The sequence below is a fragment of the Ammodytes marinus genome (genome assembly GCF_949987685.1).
Source record: "Ammodytes marinus genome assembly, chromosome: 20".
Lineage (NCBI taxonomy): Eukaryota > Metazoa > Chordata > Actinopteri > Uranoscopiformes > Ammodytidae > Ammodytes > Ammodytes marinus.
In genome coordinates, this window is record NC_137224.1 from 22,571,424 (window position 1) to 22,589,818 (window position 18,395).

General features: G+C 42.5%; 1 protein-coding gene across 1 annotated transcript in view; it reads right to left on the reverse strand.

The window, feature by feature from the left end:
• The window catches only part of rbfox3a (RNA binding fox-1 homolog 3a), a gene marked incomplete at its 3' end in the record, with an annotated part of 327,028 nt that overhangs the window by 41,802 nt on the left and 266,831 nt on the right, over positions 1-18,395 (reverse strand). The window contains exon 4 of the mRNA XM_080048488.1: positions 4,911-5,045. Coding sequence (XP_079904614.1) covers positions 4,911-5,045 — 135 coding nt within the window. The remainder of the gene's footprint in view (positions 1-4,910; positions 5,046-18,395) is intronic.

An 18,395-nucleotide genomic window follows, 5' to 3' on the forward strand; every position in this document is an offset into this window, starting at 1 on the left:
AACTAGATTTATTTTATCGTCGGATGTAGTATGTAGAATAGAAAAAAGAAAGAGTATGCGACTCGGAACGAAGGGACAATGTGCCAACGGGTGTCACCCTGTCTCATTGATCTACAGGTGGTGGTGAGATCTGCTGCAATGCACCAGCAAAAGGCAGAGCGGGAAGGGATACTGTGTTGGTATAGTGGAAAACATGGACACAACTTTTCAGAGCAAAATGTGCTTTGGTAAGTCTTTTTCTTATTTTGAAAGCAAAAATGGAAATGCACTAATGGAGACAAACAATGAGTTTGCATGAGAAACACAGAATGTATTAATAAGCCTTTGTTTGTTCACTTCAGTGAGCTACAACATCTGCTTTGTTACTTTTACCACTCTGCAAAATGCATTGTATTCAGAAGTACAAGAGAGAGAAAAAACCACATCGAAAGTTGCTACTCATTGTGTGAACACACCTGGTATTATATCATATGAATCAAGGGGATACGCAATGCCGCATAACACTAATGATTGTTTTATACTGTGGTTATGGTAGCCAAAAAAATAACAATATCTCAAAAATAATGCTCTAAAATGTGCAGTGCTCACCTGCAGTGCCTTAACTTCATGTTAAACAGTGCAATAACTCCTATCATTGCCTCTCTCTGTTTCTAAACACTCTTGATTGTCTTAATCAACACAACACACACTGGGACACAAACAGTGGCAAAGCTCCGGCGTTCTAACTATCCCACTCAGTCGGTACACAAGGGGGCTGCATTGCCATGCTAATATGTTGATGTAAATGAGCAGATTTTTTAACACTATAATTATACCTCATCTCCTCGAGTGCTAGCCTTATGGAATAATTGGTGGAGGCAAAATGAGAGCGTATTAGAGTAAGCTAGGAAACGGGAGAGATTACAAAAAAGAGAATTCCCTTGCTGGGAACACTGGGATACCTGGAATGCTGGAAGCCTCCGGAACAGGTGATTAGGCTGTATGTGTCATTAAAAGTCCATTAGTACAAAACACACACACGCACGCACGCACGCACGCACACACACACACACACATACACACACACACACACACACACACACACACACACTCAAAACACACACACACACACACACAGACACTTGCACACTGCTGATGGAGGTAGACCATAGGTGTTATAGTAGGGCGTGCGCATGCCTAATGACTCATTTAGGACCCCCCCTCCCCACCCTCTGGGAGTGTGACAGTAAGGACCCTCTTGCGGCTGGCTCACTAAGTGCCTGCTTATTAATTAAAAACAGCTGAAGCCTAGGGGGATGGCATGCCAGTGCAGTTCCAGAATTATCAGCTTGTCAAGTTTTCACTAGGTGTGGGGGGCTAAATGAAAAGAGGTCCGTCTAGGCCCAGCTGGATTCCGCAAGACAGGGCTTTAAAATGCTTCTATGCATCAAAAGTAATTACAAAGAAATTCAAGAAAACGGCCCAAAAAAAAGCACCACATCTACCCTGACATGTGGTGGTTGGACTGGGGAGAGCTTCCATACTGTTTGAGGGGATGTGGTAATCCAAATAAGCCTCGGGCAGGTGGGATGCAGGGGAGCTTTTCAGGGAAGCCCAGGGAATCATTTTGCGGCACTACAGTCCTAGATTACAGATTTCAGGCAGGGCACACACCTTGAGAGAATGGGAGAATTGAATCAGTCAAGTGGCGCTCTGTGAATGCCAATTACCGCTCTACCATTAAAGCCCTTCCCTCTTCCCTCGGCCTGGTAATTTCCCCCTTGCAAATGTGTTGTTCTAATTATGAATTAAACTCAAATAAGCTTGGGTAATGAACCTAGTTTTTATTCCTTTTTTTTCCCCTCCCCAGAGTAGAGCGTACTTTTTCCTGCCGTGTGTGTGTGTGTGTGTGCCTTTGTTGTATACTTATAGGCCTTTCACACCAAAATGAACCAAGAGTCAGTTCCAGGCTGGTGTTGGGGTCAGTTCAAAACTGGTTACAGCCTTATCCCAGTTATGAACCGGTTGGTTTCACATCGACCGGAGACAGCCATGGAGCCGGCAAGAGAGCAACGTCATGACGTCACTGTAAACGTGTGTGTACGTCGCCCGACGCCGCTGCTCTTGTGGCTAACGCTAAAGCTGCCGCTAGCTTTAATCACAACAACAGCGGCGAATACGTCTTATTTTTACACGTGTTAGCTCTCGCTTTGCTTTCTTAACCAAACAGGACCCATACAGCGTATTCTCGCCGGTCAATTTGATCGCTACGTTCGGTAATTATGTTATGTTTACGTCTCGTAGTAGCGGTGTTTTTAAACATGGCGGGCATGAGGTTTTAGTTGGTCTGGTTGGTCAGGATAATCCCTCCCCCGCTGGCGCAAGCAGTTCTTATCAAACCCTGCTCAATCCTGGGGTATGAGTTGAACCGGTTTTTACGGCCCGGAGCAGGCTCTCTGGCGGTGTGAAACCAAAACACTGGCTCTAACTCCGAACTAGCCCAGAACTAGCGCCGATTTTGCGGCGGTGTGAAAGGCCTAACAGTGATCTGGCTTGGTTCTTGGGTCCTGATCTGGACTTCCATATGTGTGTGTATTAAAATAAGAAAATACATAAAGAGCACCTGTTTGAACTTTTTTTTTTATATGGCTCTGTTTAATGCTCTCATATTGCTTTTTACTCTTACAGCCTTTTTGTGGAATGACACAGAATTCCATTTGCTGTACTGCCCGTAGCTATTGCCTTTGTTTTGCATTCATCTGTATTCTAGCAGCAGAGCCAGTAATGAGAGATTGAGCCAGTTGCTCACAAGTTCCATTTCAAGTCAATAGCAGAGAGTTCCATTGTGCCGAAGAAATCTGGACTGCATGCCACTGCCCTGCCCACAACCATTAATCCTTAAAGCTGGGCTATTAACAGGGAGAAAGGAAGGAAGGTGTGTGTGTGTGTGTGTGTGTGTGTGTGTGTGTGTGTGTGTGTGTGTGTGTGTGTGTGTGTGTGTGTGTGTGTGTGTGTGTGTGAGTGAGTGAGAGAGAGCGTGTGAGCCATGACTAGCAGAAAGCCTTCAGACACAATGGATCAAAAGTGCTAAACTATACTCTGCTGAAGTTAAAGTCACTATGGTGAAAGTCAACGTTAGATTCAAACCATTGTTGCTAGTCACACCGTGGACGTGGATCGTTTCTATAGTTTTATAAAAAAAGAAGTGCTGGAAGAAATGTCCCCAATAACATTTAGAGTTTTGGTTTGCAAAGAGATGCTCATTTTATGCATAATTAGTTAGATTTTAGCCAAATTTGTATATTAATTCAAACAATTTATGAAGAAACAATCATTGTTTTAATGTGAGTAATCAACTAGCAGAGTTCCTTGATGATATATAACAGTTAAAAATATAACCCTATTCACTTGCAGTGTCTCGACTTGGGCAAGGTACAGATGCTAATGTCATTATGTCAATTTATATCAGGATGTTGCCCACGACCCATTATGTCTATGCGCGTAAACGGACAAAAATGTTGCAGAAGGGTTTGCGTAAGTCTGAGGTGTAAGTGGAATGTTTCCTGCAAAATCGGTCGGATGAAAAAATATTAAAAAACAATCGGATCCAAATACGCTCCAAATCCCAAACCTGCGCACATAAAGACGTGGTGATGTATTGGCAAGAAGCCATGGTGCCTAGGCTCAGGGGTTTATGGGCAGTGTGAGTACAGGCCAGAGGGGGAGAGGAGGGGGGACGGGGAGACGGGGGTGGGGGAGTACAGTACAGGGCGACTTTTCCTAGTTTGAGTGCGCCCTGAGTGACTGCAGTCTGTTGGGAGAAGGTTCCAGGTATTCACGCTCCTTTTCAAGAACACACACACACACACACACACACACACACACACACACTCTTGAACACAAACACACACACACACACACACACACACACACACACACACACACACACACACACACACAAACACACACACACACACACAGACGTGAACACAAACATACACATCCACACGCACACACCTACTGTACACCCATACACTGAAGCTGTCCTCCTATATACACCCTAATGAGGATAAACTCCCTTTTAACCTTGCTGAGGAGGAATCCCATTAATTGTGTCTCCGTCCACTGACGGGCCTTTCCATCCCCATCCTCTGCCCACACTTAGAGCTTTGAGGCTGGGTATGGCCAGGGGGACTGCTCCCCTCCTCCTGGAGCAAGGAGGGAGTTTTGGTGCTAGTGTCAGAGGGGGGGGGGGGGGGGTAAATCTCCAGCTCCCTATTACATTAAATGTTAGTGCTGGGTTTGTGCCAGTAAATCTATACTCAGTAATGTGTGTGTGTTTGTGTGTGTGTGTGTGTGTGTGTGTGTGTATGCAGGTAGCTCGACTTAATCATTGGTACACACTCCAAGGAATAGGCTGCTAGTGTTTCTCCTCTAAGCATGCTACTATAGCTGCCACAAACAACACAGCTAACACACGCACGCACGCACGCACGCACACACACACACACACACACACACACACACAAACATGCAAAATGGCAATTACAGCAAAGACACTATCCCACGTCGCATTGGGCTGTTCCACTGAGAACCTATTGAACTGTTGTGTTTGTATGGGAGGATTTCAGGAGAACTATCTAATGGGAAAATCTGTGAATGAATTCCTTACCACCAGCTTTCTTCACCAATGTGTTTGTATAGATGTCCAATAATAACACATCTTAAAAAGTTGTAAATCAACTCCCCTTGGAAAATCCCTGAGAGCTGTTGAAAGTTGGGGTACTTTTTTGCCTTTATTTACTTGATAGGTGAAAAACTGAAAATGTGCATTTTACATCATAACTCCTGAAGCAAACACCCCATGTGTGTGTGTGTGTGTGTGTGTGCGCGTGTGTGTGTGTGTGTGTGTGGTCCGGTTGTCATCTCACCCCGAACATTTGCCTGAGGTCAGGGTCTCTGAAGCGGAAGGGGATGTTGGAGACGTGTAGCCTCTTGGGCTGCTGCTTCTCTGACGAGTCACTGCTGTGCATGTGGAGCTCTGTCTGGACCACCTCCTCTGCCTGCTGCACACAAACACACACAGCATGGCGTCACACATTACATCCTATTGGAGTCAAATACATCTTGGGAAAAAAAGCCTTCATTTATACAGGTAAATCCTATTGAGACCAGACACACCCAGAGCCCTGTTCCCATTCACACGTTACCATTCACACACCGATAGCGATTGAGGGAGCAATTCAGGGTTCAGTGTCTTGCCCAGGGACACTTCGACAGTTGCCGGGGGCACGGGGGATCGAACCACTGACTCTGTGGTTGAGGGATATCCGCCCTACCCACTTCGCCACAGCCGAACCAACTCCCTCCTCTTCCCCCAAAAAACCCTCCATAAACTCCAACTGGTTCAACACTCAGCAGCAAGGATCATCTCCAGAACCCCCTCCTCACACCACATCACCCCTGTCCTGCACCAGCTTCATTGGCTCCCGGTTCATTTCCGTATTCAATTCAAAATCCTCCTTTCCATCTTCAAAACCATCCATAACCTTGCCCCCACATACCTAACAGACCTCATTCAAATAGCCACTCCCTCCCGTTCCTTCTCCTCTGTTCACCTCACTGTCCCCTCTTCCCGTCTCACCACGATGGGGGAGCAGAGCCTTCAGCCGCTCTGCTCCCCTGCTCTGGAATGCACTACCCCCTGACATCTGCAACACTGACTCCATATCACAGTTCAAATCAAAGCTTAAAACTCACCTTTTCAAATGTGCATACCCCTCCTGATCTTCCCTTCCCATTTCACCATATCACCTTCATCCATCTCCCACTCTATTTTAACCGTTTTTAATTCAATTGTTTCTTACCTGCATTGATTGTACTGTATATGTGTCTGATTGTACGGCGTCCTTGTATTGAGAGCCATGAAAGGCGCCTTTAAATAAAATGTATTATTATTTTTATTAACGTGTACAATTACAGAGTGCAACATAACGTGGTAAAAAGTTCCAAGAAGCACAGAGGAGCGTTTAGTGATGATGTTAAGTTTATCTTTTGACCTGCTCCCCCTTGATTAGCAGTGTTTGAGCTAAGCTAACCTAGATGAGAGACCTATGCCCATTTATGTATCATATAATGCACACACAGTTACAGGAACGGTTTCTGTCGATTTTTTTCTTGAGCCGGAGAGTGAGGCAAAAAGATAAAAATGTTGAACTCTCCTTAGAAACGCCAGCATTCAATTTATACCTAGAACCGCCAGGCGGGTCAAATTGACCCGTGCATTTCTAGTGTGATATAAAGTCATAAATTAGTTTGTTTAATAATCATCCGTGCTTTGGACCTCTTGTTTTATAATTTAAGTATCTTTAAGAACACAAATCACGTTTCGTGGCGACTCAGTAATGAAACTGAAAGTAGATATAATATCGCAAGTATAGTAATGAAAACAGAAGGTCAAAACAGCGTCCAAATGAGCTAAAATCATAAATACAATAAACAGTAACATGGCAAACTTATTTTTAGGTAAGCTCTAATTGATTATTCATTCATTTTTCCCCACGTTGACATGTTTTGAGGCGGAGGATCCCTCCGTCGCTCTCTGTCCGCTCACAGACAGCACTCAGCTGTCTGTCAGTTGAGCTGCGAGCTGTGGTGTGTGGAAGACAGCGCTCAGTTCTGGTCTCTCGCTATCAGACTGGCATCACTCATTTCACTTAGTAACTCTAATGTTGTTAGGTATTTATCTTCATCTCTTATCTATTGTAAGTGTTTATGAATGACTGCACGTAGGCTACAGTTGTCAGATCGCGGACCCCAAACAATGCCGTTGCCTAGCAACCTGCTCGAAAATATTTCATTTTCCTGTGCGGGTCAAATTGACCCAGTGTGGCGGTTCTAGGTATAAATGCCTGTTTTTTAATCCAGTTTAATTGTGACTTTATTTAACCATAGGGAGAGCATCACAACACAATTTTAGGAAAAGTCAAAGAGTTGGGGGCTTCAATATTTCGTAAAAGTATAGTTATGGGCAGTTGAAAAACCGCCACGGGTCAAATTGACCCCGTGGCGGTTCTAGTGTTTTAATAAAACAGATTACTTTTACAATAACATTACTCCAATATCCAGTCGGTGATGTGTGAACGTGAAAGGTGAGGGAAGGGGCACATTAGGGAGAGTTGTCTCAGACTTTACTTATATCTTCCTGTATATATCTTCAAATGCTTAGTTTGTGTGTGTGTGTGTGTGTGTGTGTGTGTGCTTGTTAAAAATGTACCGTGGAAGATTAAGGAAGCTGTCTAAAAGCAATGCGGAAACATTAAAAACCCACGCTATACCATATAATAGAACATTGGAATAGGAGGAAGGTGGGTTGTGAAGAACGCACAGAGCCCCAGAGTGAAGGCTAGTGGCTTAACTGAGCTTAGCTGGAACATGCATAGCAGCTTTATGGAGCATGCTAATGTGTTGGGAGGATTCTACACCTCATGTTTTACATTGGATTCAAACATTCAGCACCAATGCAGGATACTGTGCACTCAAAAAGTTATACATATCATCATGGTAATTTGATTGAAAAAGTGAGACTTTTTTTGGTTTACATTTTGTTCTATTATATTAAAAAAAAAATCCAGCATCTCAAAATATTAGAATATTACATAAAACCAATAAGGGAAAATGCATATCAAAGAAAAGTCAACCTTCTGAAAAGTATGTTCATTCATCTGCTCACATGTGCCCCTGTACATTCAAGTGCTCTACAACCTCGTGGTAGATGGCGGTGTTGACTTTGGACACAGTTGACATGGCACTATGCTTTCCAAAATATTTTTTTCATTTCAATTGCCCAATCACACTTGATGCCTAAAGTCTAGTTGGTTTGAATGGTGTTAGTGCTCTAATTTTTTTCCGAATTCAATTTATGTTCTATTCTCATACACCTATATATTTGGCATGAGGCCAACCCATATACAGGGGAGGGGACGCAAGGGGCCTGCAAACATAATATGCATGCACAGCTGTTTAAGTTGTGTTCTGCAGTGATGTATAAGAGTTGAGCCTCTGCACAGTCCGAGCATAGTAGACAAACAGCTGTACTGCAGTCAGGTTTGTATGCGATTATTCCTGTATACTGACATAAAAAAAAAGAAAAAAAAATGTTGGTCTGATGAGGAGATGGAATGTTTGCTGCAGACTTGGCTGGATCTAAATATTAATAAATCATACAACCATAGACCCTTTATAACACACAAGGACCCATGTCCTTACTATGTCTAATTTTGGGGTGAAGAATACACAAGTCCTGTTATACATATGGCTGTTATTTGTATGATTACAAATGTTATGGTACGTTTGGTTGGCCTATCATTTTCTCTTCCAATCATTTTTGTTGATTCTCATTTTGGTGTTACATCTATAAGAAATATTGAGCCGGTGCTTCTTGAATCTCTGAAGTATTACGTTGTAACGATGCAATCTGTAAATGTTTCAAAGTGTTGTGGAGTGCTTGTTTGCAGTGGGAGGCACAATAAGAGTGGAGGAAAGAGAAGGAGAGGAGGTATACATCATGAATCAGACCAACGTGGGGATGGAGGGATGAGGGGAGAGAGAAAGAGTGAAAAATAAAGAGATAGAGATGGAACGATGATGTCAGCTAAACCTGCCCCGATCAATGAGAGAGAAGTGCTGAAGGTAGCGGCATTCGTACCGAGAGACGGAGCAACAGAGAGAGAGAGAGAGAGAGAGAGAGAGAGAGTAAGACAGACAGACAGAGCAACAGAGAGAGAGAGAGAGAGTAAGAGAGACAGACGGAGCAACAGAGAGAGAGAGAGAGTAAGACAGACAGACAGAGCAACAGAGAGAGAGAGAGAGAGAGAGTAAGAGAGACAGACAGAACAACAGAGAGAGAGAAAGCAACAAAGAGAGAGAGACTGAGTAAGAGAGAGAGAGACAGAGCAGGAGAGAGAGAGGGGGGAGAGTTCAGAGATGCTCGCAGGATAAGTGCTGATTGAAGAGAGAACAGTAAAAGTGGAGGGACAGGCAAGTGAGGATAATGGCATTACATCACGCAAACACACACACACACACACACACACACACACAGAAGGCTGAATAGGCAAGCAGTGCTCTACTGAATGGGATGGAGCTACTGTATATAATCAGCGTGTGTGTTTTGCCCCTGTTCACCCTGCATCCGAATCACATACTCTTTCTTTTTTCTATTCTACATACTACATCCAACGATAAAAATAATCTAGTTAGGATGCATTATGCATACTATTGTGACATACTTTTACTTATTTATATCATCATAACGTTGCGCCTTGATCTTGCCTCTTGCTTTTATACCCATCTCATCCTTGTTTTTTTTCATATGGAGGCTCTGTTGATGTGATTTCACTTCAGGTTCGCACTGGATTATGGGTCAGAATCGCCCAAATAGGATGCTGTTTTCAACACTAAAAATCTTGGCCGGATGTAGTAGACATCCAGGTCTTACTAACCATCCTAAATTTGGCCACAAGAATCGGGACATCCTAAGGGTGTATTCACACATGCCGTGTTTAGTTCGGTTGAAATGAACTCAGGTGCACTTCCGCCTTCGGTGCGCATCTTTCAGACATGTGTGAATACAGCAATCGCAATCGGGGGCGGACCAAACAAGCGCTCCGAGACCCAGCTGAAGTAGTAGTCTCGGTGCGTTTCCAAACGCACTCTGCTGCAGTTCATTTGTGGTGTGAATTTGGCCTATACTCGATCGGACCCAATTGCAGGAAGCACTGTGCCTTTTCTTTCTTTTCTTTTTTAATAAATCGCCATCAGCTTCACATTATGGGAAAGTGTTGTTGTCGCCATTGTTAGGAAGTTTAGTTGTGGTTTGACCGGGAGCCCAGAGCGAAAATATTGATAATGACGCGTACACATGCTGATATGTTCAGCGATCAGATGGAGAGGAGCGTCTCCCGTAGCCTACAGTGCCAACAGGTTCACGCTGCGCTTTGCATGAAGTGTGTGTTTTTATTTGTCTTCCCAACGGGACCGTCAATACTGTCCCCGTGTCAGTTTGGAGCTGAGCTGCGCCGAACTGACACCAAGCTGATACACAGCTAAATCAGCTTGTCAGCTTGAGCTTATTCTTCACGCGAGCCGCGCGTCCAGCAGCAAAAATACAGAAAACATTATGTTTCACATCGTAGACTACAAGCCACATAACGTGGCATTGACATAGGGCAACATATTATAACCATATGAAACAACAATAATTTTATGCTTTTTTTCTTTATTTATAGGCTAGATGTAGGTCTTTTATTATTTTTAACCCCATATTATATCAATGATATATTTTGCAGTTTGTACTTTGTTCTCCCTGCTTCTCTCCACCCCAGAATGTCTGTCCAATGAATGAATGGCCTCAGATCACGTGTGGTTTTGCTTTGTAATGCTGGTTCACTTGTACAATCATATGAAAAAGTTTGGGAACCCCTCTCAGCCGGCATTATAATTGACTCTGCTTTCACAAAAAAAATATAAAAGTGGTATGTCTTTAATTTACCAGGAACAGCTAAGTACTGCGATGTTTTCCAAACAAAGATTTTTTGAAAAGCAGTATTTGGTTGTATGAAATAAAATAAAATGTGAAAAACTGGCTGTGCAAAAATATGGGTACCCTTGTGGTTTTGTTGATTTTAATGCCTGTAACAGCATGTAAAACTGATGACTTTAAACACAAAGTTGTTTGGATTATATTGTTAAGCCTTGAACCTCATATAATTGTCTGTTTAATCATGAGAAAATGTATTTTAGGTGCCTAAATGCAAGTTGCACTTCTCTTTGACTCTCTGCTGAAGTGAGACAGAATGGGATCATCAAAACAGCTCCCAAAAGATCTTAAAAACAAAGATTATTCATTGTCATGGTTTAGGGGAAGGCTACAAGAAGCTTTCCCAAAGGTTTCAATTGTCAATTTCTACTGTAAGGAACGTTGTCAGGGAATGGAAGGACACAGGCACAGTTGCAGTTAAACCCAAGTCTAGCAGACCAAGAAAAGTACAAGAGCAGCATATGCGGCGGATTGTGAGAATGGTTTTACACAACCCAAAGATCACCTCCAAAGACCTGCAAGAACATCTGGCTGCAGATTGTGTATCTGTACATGGTTCTACAATTCAGTGCAATTTGCACCAAAACATCTGTATGGCCGGGTGATGAGAAGGAAGCCCTTTCTGCGCCCACGCCACAGATACAGTTGCATGGAGAATGCAAAAGTTCATTTAGACAAGCCAGCTTCATATTGGAAGAAAATGCTTTGGACTGATGAGACAAAAATTAAATTATTTGGTCTTTATAAAAAGCAGATGTTTTGGTGCAAATTGCGCTCAATTGTTGAACGATGTACAGATGCTACTTACGCGTTTTCTGTCCGTCTGTCTGTCAGTCTGTCTGTCGGTCTGTCTGTATGTCTCGTGACAGCGGCCTATCTCGTTCTTTAAACGGGTCCACCTATTATGCTTTTTCGACTTTTATGACCTATAAACGTTGTTATAATGATTTATAGTCATGTGTAACCATACTATAAGTGTCAAATAATGACGTACATGCATTTAGACGTATTCCCTGCTGACCGTCTGGGGTGGCTGTGCAGAGCACTAAACACTAGGAACGCCGGTTTCGATTCACTTGTTAAAATTTTTCGGGATTTATCTACGTAGATCAATCCGGATTTTCCATGTATGGTAATGCTGCAACGTGCTCAGGCACGCTCCGGCCATGCCCCCACCTGCCTGCTCAAATCTGCCCCTTGCGCTGAAAGTGTTCCAGAAGGTAACCAATCACAACAGAGTGGGGTTGGCAGGAGGGGGGCGAGGGGGCGGAGAAGGACGAAGCCCAGTGTTGACAGAGAATGCTGAAAGCCCCAAATGAGAGGAAGCATTTCCCGAAAATCTACATCGTTTTTTTGTGCTGTGATTCGTGTCAGGTTGCTCTATAGGAGTCATTAATGAGATATTAAGACCAGAAAAGTTGTAGGGGAGAGTGGGGTTAGATGTGCCACTTTTTACTCAAAGTGACTTTAAAGAGAGGCCTTGACAGTAAAGTCTCCAACTCAAATATATATATTTCAGGGTGTTGTGCATCCCTTCCCTGGCAATAAAAACTTTGGATCTGGAATAAACTGTTGAAGAAATATAGCTTTCGGAAAAAAAGTTGTCTTGTGGCACAACTTGCCCCCGGTGTGGTGTAAGTTGTGCCGTTGGAGAGAATACCATGGGGTAAATTGTGCCATTTATATATCTCATAAACTGTAATGCAAGACAAATCCATTAGACAGTCACTTATTTAAGGTTTATTTAAAGTAAATAAAGTAAATATTTTACAAAGATTGAAGGACAATTTTCTTAAACAAGGCCTAACAGATCTAATGGTTTTACCTGCAAAGCTCACATTGACAAAGTGACCATCATCATCTTTCTGGCCATCTGAACTCTCATCAGTGGTGTCGTTAAGTGGAATGGAGATGTCAGTCTCTTCTGAGCTACTGTAGACAATCACTTTCTTTTGGTGACCAGCGTATACAGCCATACCAATGGCACAACTCTCAGAAATTTACTTTGCACTGGCTGCTCCGCCCTTGTGGAACCAACTGCCACCTCGCATATGGGATTCCCCCTCCATTTCTGCCTTTAAATCCAGGCTCAAAACCCATCTGTACACCCTGGTTTTTCCTCCCCATTAACTATCTTACCTATGCAGTACACAGTGCATATGTGGATGTCTGAGTTTTATGTCTTTTATTTTGGTTATTGTTATTTTACCTTAATTTTTTTACCTACTGAATGTTCAGCACTTTGGACAGTGCAAACTGTTATAAATGTGCTTTTATGAATACATTTTACGTACTTATAACTCACCCCAGGCCCTCTGGCACAAATCACCCCAACCCTAGAATTTTGGATAATAAGCATGATGCAGCAGTTTCGGGCTAACATTGTACGAACTATATAGACACAAAGTGTAGAATACTAAAGCACTAAGACCCCGTTTCCACTTGTCTTTAACGTCTGATTTTTGTGATTCAATCACATGAATAAAGCTCTAACTACAGGTGGAAACACTCTCAAGACGCATTGAGATCGGATCACAAAAACCACATTCGGAGTCTGTTTACGTTGCTTGTGTCGCTTGTGTCCACATTCATTTTGTAGTGGGAACACCAATGTGACTTTTGTCCACATTAGGGACCTCCTACTCAACTGCTGCCCCCTGCCTGTCGTTCATGCAGCTTTTATAGAAGCCTCATGAACGTTAGTTGCATCCGCCAGTATTACAAATGACAAGCTTTCTGTCCTCTGTTTTCATTTCACTGCGTAAATCTGAAAACACGGAAATCGCTGCTATTGACTGGATATCTGCAAGGCAACGACTTCCTGTTCTTATCTGCTTAAAAATAAAAGTCAACTCGCGTTTGGCTAGTAACAGGCTTTTAATGTGAAGGCGCACAGGAAATATTCTGTTCGCCCATGATACAGTAACTTAACTGCATATAGAAAGCCGTGTATGCTACTGGTGGTGGTGACAAGAGTGTAGAGGCAGACGTTAGAAAAGCCGCCCGGCGAGCAACAATCTTTCACCAGCCAAAGTGGCGTAATAACTTACTCGCCTAAGAGTTTTTACTTTTAAATACTATCTATGATATGTACCCGCATTTGGCGTGTGTTAATGTAGAGCCCTCTAAGCAGTGTTGTGCATCGCTCCTCCTTGTCTAAATGAGATGGTAGCATATCTCGTCAACCTAGACTTGTATTTATCTTTGCACGTAAAGCATTTTAATAGCAAATGCGATTAGACTGAGAGCTGTCCACTTGTAACCAGATTACCAAAATCAGATGTTAATCCCAGGTGGATACAGGGTCTAAAACATGTGTCAAATGTTTTCAAACGTGTCTATAATTGTTCAGACACAATAATCAAAAAACCTTCATCATGGAAATTTTACTTTGAAAGGCAAAACACAGTTTCCATGTTTCTCCCTTCTTTACAGGATGAGTCAAATGGGTGGCTCTTCTTAAATATGTGGTCACATTTCCAATTTATTCTATGGTTTTCTAGAAACAAGGGGTGGCACAAATTCCCCACCGGCACAACTCAGGCCACTCTCCCCTATAATAGAAGATCTTAAAAAAAAAAAACTGCGTCGGCTTCGGAATTTTGGTGTGAAAATGTTACTTGTGTGACTTGTGTGTGAGAGAGAAAAGAGGGAGAGACTGAGAGTTAAATAGCCCTGGCCAATGGCAGTGTGCATGGGGACCCTGTAATGATAAAGCACACCCTTCCAGGCACTTAGTCCCCCCTTGTCTATACACACACACACACACACACACACACACACACACACACACACACACACACACACACACACACACACACACACACACACACACACACACACACACACACACACACACACACAGGTCAGATGAATGTGTGTGGACAGCAGAGTAATTATCCCGTCAGCCCTACCTGCACCTCCTCTATACTTCAACAGCCACTGGACCACAAGACACACTGACGCTATTTACAACTTCTTTACTTTTATTTTTTTTACTTGTGAGAAGTGTTTTACCGTATAGAAAACTTTAATGGTCAACCCTGTCCCCCTCCCGCAAAGTATAAAACACATTTTGGCAGAAAAATCTTATTGCTGCCCCCTTATTATATGGGCTGGCAAAAGAGATATTTGATTTATTTATTTTTTATAGTAAGCGATTTATTTACGTTAATATAAGTGCTACATCGCTCTTTATTCATACAGTGATCACTTATATAGTGTTCACGTTTCATAAAGCCGATTTCTCAGTCACCCGTTCTGCATGTAATCGGCGAATACACTTTTCTGGGATCCCACTACTGATAACCAATCAGAAGAGAGAACGCTACAAACCGGCACCCGTCTCACTGCCGGTGCACGTGCGTACCAGGTAAAAATCCTTCCGAATGTCTGTTTTGATTGTTTTTATCATGTTTTATCAGACTTATGGATCTGAGATGATACTAGATAACTCGCTACTTGAAGACCGCAGTGCATTAATGTGGTGACGTGGGGACGAGGGAGGGGGACTGCTAACTGCAGTCACTGACAGGAAGTTAGCTAAACTGACCATTCTGCTTACTGAACCTTTAAGGTTGAAGCTGGTTTTAAATATCAACCTCGATAGACTTTTGCATCCAGGCATTATTGGATTTCATTAGATTCAACCAAGGCCACCATCTCTTCCTAACTTTCATCAAAAGATCTGAGTGTGTGAGAGCACCATACAGGCTTTGAAGCTGCTAGAACTCATATTTTCACTAGACACATGAATCTGCAGATCCCCAGATGTATAGTGAAAAACAGAGCTACAAGAGAATGAATACTGTAGTGATATTCATTGGGCAGACACAAACCTGCCTCCAAATGAATGCTAAAGTAGCTCTGTAACAGCTGGATGTTCTAATAAGGTAGAATGGCGGAGTCTAGTATATAGAAAATACTCCACCTAATGTTCAGATGTTGTTCTTTATCATATTGTATGATAGGGCTCACGTTTGGTAGTTTGCACGTTGCAAAATAAGAAAAACAAAACCATGAAACAGCTAAATTGATGCGGAAGTGGAGATTTACCCTGTGTTCCGAATCTCATAGTCTTTTTTTTTTCTATTCTACATACTACATCTGACCATAAAAATAATCTAGTTAGGATGCAGTATGCCACAATTGGATGCACTTGTCAACACTAAAAATCTCTGCCGGATGTAGTAGACCGGGTACTTCATCCATCCTAAATCTGGCCACAAGAATCAGGACATCCTAAATCTTTTTTCCACCATACTAAACAGTAGAAAGTATGCGATTCGGTACGCAGGGTGGAAGCTGTTTGGTGACATAATGAAAGCATGTGTTATTTTAAGTTTGCCACTTTTTAAATATTTCACTTGTGAACTGAATTTCACCGCTGAATGTTTCATCAAGTTATATTACTGCAATGCACCATGGGAGTCGTAGTCACGCTTCTCACCTTTAGCTTATAGACCCAATGGCTTGTACTTTTGACTCTTTATCAAAGAAACGGGATATTTTCTTGACAAAATGGCCGCATATACCCCTGGAACTACCCCTTTCCCCTTTACAATGTGATCTGGTGAGGGGAAGGGCCTTGTCCGTCTCATGTTTGTTTCTCTCCAATAGGTTTTCCCTTGTGTGACTTTAATTAGTGTATTTTATTTATTAAGACCACCAAGCCCTCTGAAAAACAAATGTGTTTGTTATAAATAAATAGAGCTCTTATCCGCTTCACTTTGCTATGTCAATGGTGAGCCCGTTACACAGTTATGTGTAATAAATCTTGTTTAAAATAGCCAGTGCGTCACAAATCCCTTTACATGGAGTACGTTTTTTCTGTCTGTTCCGATGGAAAATCTACCATCCAGTAAGTGTGAGCATAACATTGAGCTGGCTGTAGTCTTATGATTAAGCTTAGCACGGTATGGCATGGAACGGCTTTAAAGCTGCTAATATCTTTCTTTCTTTCTTTCTTTCTTTCTTTCTTTCTTTCTTTCTTTCTTTCTTTCTTTCTTTCTTTCTTTCTTTCTTTCTTTCTTTCTTTCTTTCTATCGTTCTTACTCTCTCTCTCTCTCTCTCTCTCTCTCTCTGTCTGTCTGTGGTATGGTCACCATGCCTCCGCCGTCTGTGGTGTGTGAGCAGTCAGGCAGGAAGAGGAAATAATTACTTAAACATTATCGTACACAAGCAGCCGCAGCTTCCCCCCTACTGTCACCACGGAAACTGTATTGAGCTGTACAGTATGAGTGTGTGTGTGTGTGTGTGTGTGGGTGAGTGAGAGGAAGGGAAATTCTACAAAACTAATCTACCAAACCAAGCCTCCCTCATGCCACACACACACACGCGCGCATGCATGCTCACACACACACACACACACACACACACACACACACACACACACACACACACACACACACACACACACACACACACACACACACACACTGCCAAACCACCTCCACCTGATTACACACCCGGTTTGATCTCCCAGATGTGTCGTTACTGTGTTTTTGAATGAACATGTGCACACATCTGTGTGTGTGTGTGTGTGTGTGTAACTTGCTGAGCTCAGCAGTGTGCCTATTATACCTCCCCCTGGCCTATAATAGAAGCCATCAGATGGGAGCATGGACAGACATGCAGATAGATTACAAACGGCCAGATGGTTACAGAACCTTCGCTCACCCAAAAGTAAGACACAAATAAAAAATAAAAACACACAAAAAAAAATGCAAGATGAGCAAAGTGGGTGGCATCTAAAAGCCCTGGTCTGTGTTTCAAAGACTTAGTCCTACAGCGTCCAGCATGTGAAATACATCACGGGGTTGGTATTGCTGTGGGGAATGCTACAACAGTGAAACAGCCAGGAGAATGGAGAATGCTGTGAATGAACAGGGGAAACAGAGCAACACACTTTCTATTCTATTTTATCTATTTTATATACGGTATAATGTTTTATATTGCACAGAAAATTCCTTTGCACTACTTAGTATTTAGAATTTATCTTATGTAAATAATGTTTATGTTTATCTTATTTAACTCTATATATATATATTTGTTTTTTTCCGTTCCAACTGCACTGTGGGGCAGAGATAAACGCCATTTCGATGTTGATGTATGTCTTGCACAATAAAAGACTTTGACTCTGACATTGGCGTTTTCCATATACTGTACATATACTGCGGGCTTGGCTTAAATTTTGGACGTCAGCCCAGCGCGGAAGGGGTTTTCTTTTTTCCGTTACAGCGGGGCTACTTGTCTGTGGGTGTGCATTCAACTGATGATGCATCGCCCTCTGGTGCTTATGTGAGTAAATGTATTTCACCCCTGAGTGTAGCCTACCGTTCAACTGACTGTTAGACTCTTAAAGGACGCACCACCCTGAGATGAAGTATAAAAGCTAAAGCTATTAAAGCTCTTTTCATATGTCCATGGTTCACAGCTGAAGTATAGTTTAACACCACGAGCGATATGCTTACCTCTGCTAACACGTCAATGGCGTTTCCATTCATAGATTAGCATTAAACTAGCATACTTGTTTTTTTTTGTTGTTTTTTTTTAAGTAATTTTTTGGGCATTTTTATGCTTTATTGATAGTGCAGAGAGGGGAGTGACATGCAGAGGAAGACCGCGGGCGGGAATCGAACCCGGGTCTGCTGCTGGGCCCGGCCCGGAAAAAACACAGCTTCCACCTGACATTTTGTTCTAACAGTATATATGTTGATAATAAATCTGTTGAGTTAATGTTAGTACACAGTGAATGTGTGTAAGGTGTCTTTTTCCTCCATCCTGCATTAACAATGTCTCTTGACAGTAACAGTTA